General features: G+C 39.3%; 1 protein-coding gene across 1 annotated transcript in view; it reads left to right on the top strand.

Annotated features, from left to right (window-relative positions):
* The window catches only part of LOC140741427 (protein HEG-like), a 67,250-nt gene that overhangs the window by 48,223 nt on the left and 6,643 nt on the right, over positions 1–12,384 (top strand). Inside the window, exons 8-12 of the mRNA XM_073071604.1 lie at positions 1,474–1,602; positions 3,906–3,948; positions 5,350–5,387; positions 8,433–8,520; positions 10,759–10,936. Of these exons, the coding sequence (XP_072927705.1) occupies positions 1,474–1,602; positions 3,906–3,948; positions 5,350–5,387; positions 8,433–8,520; positions 10,759–10,936 (476 nt within the window). The remainder of the gene's footprint in view (positions 1–1,473; positions 1,603–3,905; positions 3,949–5,349; positions 5,388–8,432; positions 8,521–10,758; positions 10,937–12,384) is intronic.

Here is a 12,384-nt window from a genome sequence, read left to right on the forward strand (position 1 = left end):
AGGTGTCAGGTTACAGTGAGGCAGCAGGGATACTATATTGGAATTCCTGTGTCATTGTGCTGAGCATTAAGTCTTTTGATGGGTGACTGATTGCACTTTTGAAACATATCCTAACTAATATTTTTGTGTTACTCGCCTCTCTGGTACACTGGCATTTTACGCATGATTCCCCTATGACACAAGCTTAGAACCATTTAAATGAGATTTTATTATGCATCTTTCCCGGCCATCTTAAAAGATTATGGAAGTTGCAATGTACTCTGTGAATACTGCCAGGTATTAGAATCTAGAACACCATGCAGCCCTTGTTAGCAAGCACTTATTTTAAGGTCAGACAATTATTGTGATGAGTCTTTGAAGGACAAAATTTGCTCGACCACATGTGTAATGTTCACAGTGAAACATGTTGCTTGACTTGCAATCAATGACTTGCTATGTACAATGCTCTTAACTGGACTGCAATTTCAATCAGTTGATACACAAGGCAGGGAATGAACTATTCTATCATTTTTCACCGGAAGAATGAACTTTGCCATCTCAAGTTTCAAGTTCATTTCAAGTTAAAATTAATTGTCATGGGCATATATGGACAGGGTACTAATGCCTTGAAAGTTAGCTTTTTGCAGCATAGTAGATTACAAGCATAGACTTAACATAAATTATACATAACTTGTTTGACAAATAAATTAAAACAAACATAATGACTGGTAAATGGGTACTTCCTAAGCAGATATTTAGGATTTCATCTGGAAAAATAAGATGATGATTAAATTATTTTAAGATTAAGTCAGGATCTAAGAAAAAAGCTCTACACAACCATGTAATGTTTTTGTTTTGTACTCCAAACATTATTATAGCACATGGATCTGATTTGAATTTTATGGTGGGGGGGGGGAATACACACTAATGAATTATTTTTTTGCTAATGTAGTCTTGCATAAATGGATTATCCAAACCAGAAAGTATCCATTACAAATTAAACTGCCTCTACACTAAACCAACACTGGAATTAGCATTAAAACAATTGTAACACCAGCTTGCTATGTTTTCCACTTCAGTTCTGTTTTAGAACAAGCCAAGATGTATGGAAGTGCCTGTTGGCAGCTTGATTACCCCTCTCACTGCTTTTTTGAGGGGGAAATGTCCTTTTAAACCATTTTCAATGCTTGTTACTGGGCAATTTTGCTTTGGTGAAGCAATGCAGTGTTACCACAATTCACTCATCACTAACTTGTATCCAGCCTGTTAAGAAGAGCAGTGTGTGAATCATGAGTCAATATTGGGATCATGTTCTGAGCTTTCTGTTTTGCCTTAGTATCTAAGAAACAGTTGAAACAAAGTGAGAAAACTACTCCAGTAAGCACAAGCAGAAATTCCAAATTCTAAAGAAATTAAAACAAAATCAAAGCAAGTTTAACTGATGTAACTTTTCCTATTTGTTTTCTTGTTTCCCCTCTTTTTAACAAACTAAAGCTGAAAGTATTTGCAAACGAAATGTGTGTGATGTGAACACTTCTAACTGCACAGCAATTAATGGGACTGGTGAGTGTAGCTGCCTGCCTGGTTACAACAAGTTTGCAGATTCCGATCGAAGTTGCAAAGGTATGTGATATATTCTTGCTGAAGCAAGTTATGATTGTATTGCGGTGCTTTACTAAGAAACAGGACTTCTTTTTAAACAATGAGTGGGTATGATCTGGAGCTTGCTACTTGTTGGGCTAGTGGACATAGCTCTCAAAACATGTGCGTAGGCTCCTTGGAGCAAATAATCTGCTGTTCTATGGGGAATGGGAAACATCCAGATTGCTGTAGAAGGAACTGTCTGGATAAGCCAATGTTGTAACAATTTGTTTTCATATATCAGCTTTAATATGGTGGAGAAGGAAAACTCTGATCTCAAGCCATCACTGCCTTGTGGCTATACCCGCCCATGGGGACCCCCAAGGAAAAATTCAGAACTGGAGTCCCTAAGGCAGTCCCACATTGAGTTCAACACTGATTGGCAACTCCTGCAGAGCTGTTGGTGCCAAACTGTATTGGTCTCTGCCATTCCTTTTGGAATCATCAACTACATGGAGGGGGAACCTGCTACATGGGCAACATCTTGCTCTCCATATCTAACTGCCCTGGCTTGCATATGCAACATAGACAACTAGGATGCAATATCCGTGGTCGACCCTAACCCATGGAGGGCCTCTTCAATGTGGTAAAGCCTCTTGAATTTCACAAGACCTTTTAGGGAAGGAAACTTGACATCCAGCCAAAAGAGAGATTAGGCCAGGTGACCAAAAGCTTGATCTAAAATCTAGTTTTTGGGAAGAATCTCAGTGAAGGTGAGAGACAAAAAGATTAAGGGAATGGTCGGGTGAAGTTCCATTTCTTGTGATCCAGACAGCTGAAACCATGTGGCAGCAGTTGTGAAGAAATTTAGATTAATATGGGGCCAAAACTGAAGCAGAGATCTTGCGAACTGTCACACTATTGTAGATTAGTAGCAGCGAGGCAATGTATGTTGCATAAATTAATACTGTATTAATCTTCTTCATAATTATGTAATGTGATCTACCTACTTTTGAGACAGTTGTTTTGTTCAATCCTGTTGCAACTTGCCATGTATGAAGCAATGTCACTTGAGTGTAAAGGTATAATCGCTGACTTCACAGGCAGCACAGAACAGTGTTAGACACAGATCATTAACTGAGACAAAACAAACAGACCCTACCCAGTAAATGTCATTGAAATATATTGAAAGCCAAAAACTGACTTCTTGATCCTGTGGAAAAATAACTTTCATTGCCAGACTGAGTGAATTGCTTGGCTTGCTCTGTGAACTTTGTAGTATGAGATTATACTTTTCCACAGAATATCTTGTTTCTGATCAGTTGCTGTTATTCCCTTAATTTTATGTAATGATTGCACACCTGTGTTTCCTAAAATGATGACCTATTTCCATCAGTGTCACGCTGAAATTGTTAGCTGCCTGCTAATTTTCTGTCTTTTCAATCCCTCCTCTTCCATCTGTCTCTCCAATCTAATCTTTAGTTTTGAATTTGCTTTTGCTGCAAGTTCAACATGAATGATGCCTGTAGTCTCACTCTGTAAATGGGCTTCCTCTTCTCTTAAATACCTTGTGTTTAATATTTGTTCCAGATTCTTCAACTGCTGTTAAAGCAGATTCGTTCCATTGGCCTTCCTAATTCTAAGCATCTCTCTGCTAAGATCTAGCTTTTGGGAAGAATGCCAGGGAAGGTGAGGGGCAAAAAGATTAAGGGAATGGCAAGGAGAAATTCCAGTTCTTGTGTCCAGGCAGCTGAAACCATGTGGCACCAGTTGTGAAAACATTTAGATTGGACATGGGGCCAAAACCTTTCAACAAATACTCTTGATTTTTAAAGTCTTTACATTTGGTCTGTCATGAAGAATTTTGAGATGGTTAAGGTAATTGATCTACTGTTTCAGCCGGGTTTCCAGTACAGTATTATAGCTGCTTGACTTTGAACATCATTGAGCCTATTGAGAACTAATTGCCTTGTCTCCAGAAGTCCTTGGGCTCCAATGGTACAGCACCAGGCACTGTTAAGCTTTTGAATAATACTTCTCTTTTACCTTGTGGAGCAAGAAATCATTCAAGTCACCATCGAAAGGCACATGTTCAGCAAATGTAAGTTTGCCGAGCCTACGGTGATAGATGACTGTGTGTACTTTTGTACAACATTGATATAAACCTGTCTTTCTGGATTGTTGATAATATTTTCATAATGGTGGTTTAAAAAAGTACACACAGCTTATACAGGTGTCGTTATGGACCTAATACTGCTGTCCGCTGGCATAAACATGCCACCAGTTGAAATGATGAAGATCAATTCAAGACACAATAAGTGTGTTTACTTTTCTTTTTAAAACAGCTTGTCCAAGCGGACTTAAACTTCGGAATGGATCATGTGTAAAGTAAGTTGAGCACTATTCATGCTTATTCAGGAAGTCCTTTCTGACAGTATCCGCCCCAGACACAAAGATGAGGCACTCTGATATTTAAATCTGGATAGTTTTGTGATCCAAGAAACTGCAACGTTATCTGTAACTTCTGTTTATTTTGTTAAGTGATTATCATGTTTTCCTTTCCTTGAGTTGCGAGCCAATCGTAGCTGAACTGTACTTTTAGCAGGAAAAGAGACTTGATATTGGATAAAAGGGTAATATTTGGGGTCAATGCTCTGCAATCACCAATCACGTAATTAAATCTAATTGTCCTGATGAGTAGAAATGGAGAATTATTCTAATCCTGCTCTTTGGAATCCTTATTACAAAAATAATAATTTACTTACATCATAGTATACAGTGTAATGTCCTCTATTCTACCAGGAGGTTACAGCCTCCAAGTGAGGAATGATATCTCATTTTTGAATCCTCTGCATTTAGATAGATAGATAGATACTTTATTCATCCCCATGGGGAAATTCAACTTTTTTTCCAATGTCGCATATACTTGTTGTAGCAAAACTAATTACATACAATACTTAACTCAGTAAAAAATATGATATGCATCTAAATCACTATCTCAAAAAGCATTAATAATAGCTTTTAAAAAGTTCTTAAGTCCTGGCGGTAGAATTGTAAAGCCTAATGGCATTGGGGAGTATTGACCTCTTCATCCTGTCTGAGGAGCATTGCATCGATAGTAACCTGTCGCTGAAACTGCTTCTCTGTCTCTGGATGGTGCTATGTAGAGGGTGTTCAGGGTTTTCCATAATTGACCGTAGCCTACTCAGCGCCCTTCGCTCAGCTACCGATGTTATACTCTCCAGTACTTTGCCCACGACAGAGCCCGCCTTCCTTACCAGCTTATTAAGACGTGAGGCGTCCCTCTTCTTAATGCTTCCTCCCCAACACGCCACCACAAAGAAGAGGGCGCTCTCCACAACTGACCTATAGAACATCTTTAGCATCTCACTACAGACATTGAATGACGCCAACCTTATTTCTCCAGGTGTGTGGCCTTTTGAATGGGCTAAGTGCAGGAGTAGTCCATTTTCCTCTCTTTGCTGAGTTGAATTTTACTGAAATATATGCTTGAAATCTGCCCCGACCTTTATTGCTTCTCCAACCATGAAATTAGATTCAATTTAAAACTTTGTCAAAATCTAATCTGGAAAAATTACAGTTCGAATGCCATGCTTAGCATAATATTGGAGTTGGGTATCAAAGGTATTTCTATCTGAGAGCTATGAGACTTCCAAAGCATTAACCCAAAGGTTTTTGTAGATGGAAGAATGATGGAGGTTGAATTTTAAACATTGTCTTGCAGTGGTATTTCCATCGGTGCAAAAACTATTTGTTTGTTATTTTCAGGTGTCCATTTGGTTATAGTGGATTTAACTGTGACAAATGTAAGTAGCTGTCATTTGATCCCTTGCAAACTGATGCAAAAAAAGTTCAAACTCTGTGCAAATCATGTATACTATCAGCCGAAGATAGTGTTATATATTGTGGGAATAAATAGAGAGCTATAATATTAAACATACTTTATACATATTGGTGCACTACTGTGGATTCCGTATAAGGAGGACATATTGTCTCACGCCTCTCCAATTTGTGAGCTGATGAAGCCAATGTGGCAACTACGGATTTTGCTGCTGGTGGGGTAGGAACTGCTGTACAAGGGGGTAAACTGGGAGATGATGCATTCCTTCTGTTGTTTGCTGTGGGGCTGCTGTGTTCTTCAATGCATTGACATGAGGATCTCGGCACCACCCTGAATGGACTTTCAGTGGATAACGAGGACCATTGACATCTCAAGGATTGCAGCCTATCGCAAGCAAATTGTAGCTAACCGCTTGAAGGCTTGTTGTTTTCAAGAAATATTTAAAACATGAGCAAAGAAGTAACAGAAACTGCACTGTGTCACCCACATGCACATTTTAAAGTCAAAATTGAGTGTGTTTTCATATATACAAGTGTATGAACAGGTGCAGTGAAAGACTGACTAATGGCGGTGCCACAGGCCATAGCATCAGATGCACAATATTCACAAGAAAAGTCATAAATTAATCTATATTTGTACAAGGACAAACATGATTAGAACAAAACAACAAAGTCCATTGCAGTGCAAGGTGGTCATAGTGTTCCTATGCTGAGGTAATGATTAGGATTGTGCAGATTGTTTCAAGAACAATTTTTGGCTTTGCACTGTTTACTGAAGCAAATGTGAGTGCTTTACTGCAGCTGAAAGATGTGTGCTTAAATACTAAACTTGGGTGATATCTTAAGCCCTTGGCCAAGAGGAGAGATTATCACTGAATCTAAGTTCTAGGCGTGACATTTGGGTAAATGCTTGTGGCTGTGCACTGTGTCATAATTTACTCTTATCAGGCTCACCACCACTGTCCTGGCAGTCCATTCCACGTCTTCTCGTTACCCGCGTGCGTTATTCTCTCATATGCCTGCCAGCTCTCCATTGATTCTTTTGCCACCCTTTCTGTTTTAAGCTTCAAATTTGTCACTCCTTTTGACACTGGGAGAGTGCTCAACCTCTGAACAGAACACCAACAGCAATGACAAAACTGACAAACTCACCCAGCAGTCGAACTGTATCCGCAACTGTGAGATTTGCCCACTTGAGTTCTGCCAAATGTGCTTCCTGAAAATCTGAACTCTGCTTTCTCCCTTTGTCGTAGAGGCAGCCACTCAAGTGTTGGAGTGAATAATGGCAGGGACCAATGTAGTTGCAAATCTAGGGTGTTCAGTGTTCTTTGCGGGCGCTCTATTTAAGTATGCATTACTCACACAAATCTCTGAAAATTAACACACGGGTACGGCAACCCTCAGAAAAACAAGTAGCATGTTGGCCCTTATTGCAAAAGAGTTTGTACACAGAAATAAGACTTTTTATTGTAATCATATAGGGTTGTGGTGAGATTGCAGCTGGATTATTTTGTACAGGTCTCATTTCTCTTTACCAAACACACAAACAAGAGAAGAAATGCAGCAAAGAATCAACACATTAAGAGGTTAATGCACACAAAGTGCTGGAGGAACTCAGCAGGTCAGGCAGCATCTATGAAAAGGAATAAAGAGTCAACATTTTGGGCTGAGATTATTCATCAGTCCTGATAAAGGGTCTTGGCCCAAATCGTTGACTCTTTATTCCTTTGCAGAGGTGTTGCCTGACCTGCTGAGTTCTTCAAGCATTTTGTGTGTGTTTACTCCATGTTTCCAGCATCTGTAGAATCTCTTGCATTTAAGATTAAGAGGTTAACTCTCTTTCTCTTTCCAGATACTGCATGATCTACTGCACATTTTCTGCATTTGTTTTGCCAGGTTATTCTTGGAAGTGGGGTGGAGGCAGGGGCTTGTCTTTTTTAGAGACCGTAAGTGAGTTCACAAAAACGAGAGGTGATCTTATCAAAACACAAAGTTCTTACTGGGATTGACAGAGTTGATCAATATTATTCTTGGTTGGGGTGTTTACAGCCAATGGTTATAAACTCCTTTATACAATGCTATCGACGATTGCATCTTCCAAGTCTTCATTTTTATTGTAACATTCAAAATGATTATTGATACCTTCAAATTCTTCATAGTTCCTAACTTGTTGAAGTAGTGAAATAATTTCATGTTCACTCCTGGCTGTTGCTGGCATCTCCAAGACTGAATGCTTGAAACTTCAGTGAGCAAAACAGTTCTAAATTGTCTTGCTGCTTATTTTGCGCCAACTATCAGTGACAAAAATCACTGCTTTTTGAACGTAATTGACGCTATTTAAAAACTGTTCACTCTAAGTACAGTATAGCATCTAATGGCCACACAAGTGCATGCGTCTGATGTTAGTTAGAAACTGTTTGGCAACAGTCTCCTGTCCCAATTAAGTGGCAGAGCGTCTCAAATAAGAAAATGTCTATTTTCTCAAATAATTTTTGTTCTTTGAGTTGTCCCAGATAAGCGGTGTCCCAATTAACCGAAATCCACTGTACTTGCCTTCATCGTGTTCCTTCTCCCATTCCTTTCATATTAGAGTCCGGTTTATTATCACTGACACGTCGTGTAATTTGTTGTTTTGTGGCAACAATATAGCGCAAAACATAAAAAAAATTACTACAGGTTTACTTTGTGTAAAAGTGGAATAATAGATAGTGTTAATGGACCATTCAGAAATTTGATGGCAGAGGGGAAGAAGCTGTTGCTAAAACATTGAGTGTGTGTCTTCAGCATTTAGTTTATTATAGTTCGGCTCAGATCAAAAAGGAATCTTATCACTTTTTATTATCTGAATTAATAATTTGTGCATTTTTAAATGCTTTAATGTGTAATACTTATTTACTTTATGATCGGGTATAATGCCTATATTCAAATTCCTATTGAAGGGACATGTGATACATTTCCATCTACATTAATTCAGATGAATATTAACATGTCTTCCATCTTTCTGTTCCCAGCATATTTACTGGCTCTTGTCGTGGTGTCCTGTGTCCTGGGTGGTATCCTCCTGCTCTTGCTGTTGGCTTTAATGGGAATATGTCTCAGGTAAGGATGTGACCTGAACAAGCTAATTGAGTTCTTTCTGTCAGATGCTGCTGGAGGACAAGGTTACCTGCTTGGCCTATCTTCACTAAACATAGCAATGTTCAGTAGTCCTGAGAACCAAGTTTTCACTCTATTTCCTTAACTGGTCTGTCAAACAAGTTGCTAAATGTCAGAGGCAAAGGATGAGTTCTTCACACCTTGACTATTTTTCTTGTGCAATAAATCACAATCAAATCCAAAGACAAAATTATACATTATATCAACTATCTTGTTCCTTTAACTTCAACCCAACATATCACTAAATCATGCAGGATTTAGCTTCCCTTGCATAGCAAGAAGCAATACCTGTTATGTACTGTATGCACGGAGCAAGCAAGACAATGGAGTAATATCATCAAACATTTTTACTGTCATGTTAGTAACAGAGCACATTGGGCAACAAAGTGTGGGAGTGATGAGCCGGGCCCACCAAGATGAAAAACATACACACTTGAAACCCGATGCCAAAAGAGAGCCCCCTGTGTGTAGGAGGTCCAGCTGACTGACTGTACGATCAATTGGCTGCATGTACACTTGCCACATTCTCGCAATTGATCCTGCTACAGTACAATGCCAATAGAAGAGTGGTTGCTCAGGGACCAGCGTCCTATACTGATGTCACTGTTGTGTACAAAGCCTTGACATACTCTAAAAGCCTTGACATACTCTAAAATAACAGCTCAACATTGCTGGGTCCTGAGTATATGAATATTGTTGGCCTAACTTTCCTTGACTGCCAGCTTAGCAGAGTAAAATTTGGATATGGACGTACACCTGATACTTTATAAACCACCCCATTTCAAATCCCTGCTGCATATGATAGAGGTACCTGTCCTTAACACATTTAGCAATTTTGCACAGCATTTACATTCCTGCCAACTACCCACCAAAGTGCTTTTTGTGGAAGGGATAAAGTGATATGAAGGCTGGATAGCTGCTCGGACTGGAGAAAATGCAGAAAAATCCAATGTGATTTAGTGAATTGTGGATCAGACTTGTAGCGCTGTCTGGCCAACACCCTTTTTGTCAGAGCTGGAAGTGTACAAGTCCAGTTGACGCTTGTCCTTTCACCTGTCATTAAGTAATTTGCACCGTATAACAGATACTATCCTCACTGCCTTGGTATAATGGTGCTATTTTGGTTAGTCCTTCCTTAGTACGTGCTTAAAGTTAATGGTGACTCAAACCATTGAGCCTAACTTGGCTTGAAGTGACTTATCCATGGATGAGTCAGGAGGAACCAACAGCAGGTATTTGTAAAGTCTGTATTGGATAGTCAAGGCACATTGGAAAGACCTTAAGACATAGGAGTAGATTTAGGCTATTTGTCCTTATTTGAGTGCTCTGCCATTCCATTATGGTTGGTCTATTTCCCACTCAACTCCATTCTCTTGCCTTCTCCCCATAACCTTTGACACCCTCGCTACTTAAAGAACTTATCACAATACACAATGACTTGGCCTCCACAGCCATCTGTGGCAATGAATTCCACAGATTCACCACCTTGAGAAATTCCTCCTCATCTCTGTTCTAAAGAGACATCCTTCTCTTAAGGCTGTGTCCTCTGGTCCTAGACTCCCCCCACTATAGGGAATGTTCTCTCCACATCCACTTTATCTGAGCTTTTCAATATTTGATAGGTTTCAATGCGATCTCCCCCTCATTCTTGTAATCTTCAGTGAACATAGGCCCAAAGCCATCAAACGCTCATCACATGTTAGCCCTGCCATTCCTGGGATCGTTCCTGTGAACCTGCTCTGGAAAGGTCCTTGAAAGGCGGGATATTCAAGAGGAAATAATTTCAAAATCAGAATCAGGTTTATTATCTCTGACATATGTTGTGAAATTTGTTGTCTTGTGGCAGCAGTACAATGCAATACATATAAATTGCTATAAATTACAATAAGAATATATATAAAATAAATAAGTAGTGCAGAAAGAAGTAAAATAGTGAGGCAGTATTCATGGGTTCATGGACCGTTCAGAAATCTGATGACAGAAGGAAGAAGCTGTTTCTAAAATTTAAATAGACCGTTCACTTTGGTGGATAAATGTTAAGGTACAAAAGATTTTGAACTAATGCTTGTATATTCAAGGAGCTTCACATGTCCTTGCAAAGTGTATTATTTATATTACTCAAGGTCCAGTGGATGGTGGGACTGAATTGCAACTAAGCAGCACTTTGTTTTTTTTTTGCAGATTAAGGAGCGGTGCCTACAGCTCCTCGTCCAGCTCGCATGATTATATAATGTGGCCCAAATCCGAGATGCCGAAGATCCCTCGCGCCACCATGCACTGGGATGGCAATCAACTTGAAATGCAGGAGAACGGAAGCACCAGCAGTTTAAATGATATCCACCGGGAAGGAGGGAGAATGGTGAGGGGTGTTAAAAATGTATATTGGAAGCTGAGGATGAAAAATATCAACAGTAATTTTGCCCTTTTCGTTTTGTACACTTACTTTCTTCTGTGTCTCTCGAAATGGCAAAATACTCGTCTAGATATCCACACAAGAATCTGGAATTAACCCACCAACAGACTTGGAATGGCACTTTTAGTAGATATTTCTCCAGTCTCCCTTGGTTCCCTCTTCTCATGCACTCTGAATAAGTTGTTCCTTGTGAGTCCCTACGTTCTTCTTAAAAGGATATATGTGCTCCAGGGAGACAGTAATGGGCTTCAGCTCTCCATTGCTGACTCCTTGAATCAGCTTCAGATTTTTACTTCATTAGCCAAGCCAACTTAAAACGTTGGCACTGAAATCAAGCCACACTACAGTTATTTCTTGTAAAGTACAAATATCACGTTTCTCAGGAATTGTTGCCCAATTTCCCTAAAATGATTGTGCTTTGAAACCAAAATGGAGATTTCAGTATATGACCATGTAAGTTCCAATGATAATTGAAGATGGAGAGCCAATTTGCCCATGTAGCTTCAATCCAGAAAGATTCTAATGTTTTCTCCATTTGAGAATGTGGAAGGGGAAGGTTATTCTCCTTTTTGGCCAGAATGCCTACTTTAAGAGGTTCCAAAGCAGCACGGTGGAAAATCTAGTTGTACCAGGGATGGCCAATGACAGATTCTCCAGAACAATTTAATGTAGGTTCCCTCAGTGATATAAAAAGAAGCTCTGAATGGGGAATAGTATCTGTTTGTGTATGACTAATGTAGAAATCATAAAGTGAATCGCTCTAGTGAGTATATGGTTGAATTTTGAGTGAGAGGAATGGCCTGAAAGTGATTATTATGATATTTAGGTGTAGTCTGTTTTCAGCATTTATCACTGAAAGAAACATGTGCAATTGTTTATCAAGGCACATATCTTCACACCAACATGCACAAAATGTTGGAAGAACTCAGCGAGTCAAGCAGTATCTATGGAGGGGAAAAAGAGTCGATATTGCAGCTCGGTCCGAAATGTCGACTGTTTATTTCCTTCCATAGATGCCACCTGACCTGCTGAGTTCCTCCAGCATTTGTGTGCATTGCTCAAGATTTCCAGCATCTGCAGAATCTATTGTGTTTATGACATGTCTTCACACACTGGGCAATAGACTCGCTTTCCCTAAAACACTGATGTGGTGAGGTCAAATTAAAATTTTGAATCTGAGAATGGTGAATTTTTGCTAATAAATTATTTTGCTTATAATTCATTTATAAAACCAGGTAGTAAATGGAGTTAAGATTTGGATCAGCCGTGATCTCATGTGGATAACTTCACTCACCACTACTCTGAACTGATTCTATGACCCACAGACTCATTTTCAAGGACTCTTTACAACTCATATTTTCAGTATTATTTTTATTTGCACAGTTTGTCTTCTT

Source organism: Hemitrygon akajei, chromosome 18, assembly GCF_048418815.1.
Source record: "Hemitrygon akajei chromosome 18, sHemAka1.3, whole genome shotgun sequence".
NCBI classification, from domain to species: domain Eukaryota; kingdom Metazoa; phylum Chordata; class Chondrichthyes; order Myliobatiformes; family Dasyatidae; genus Hemitrygon; species Hemitrygon akajei.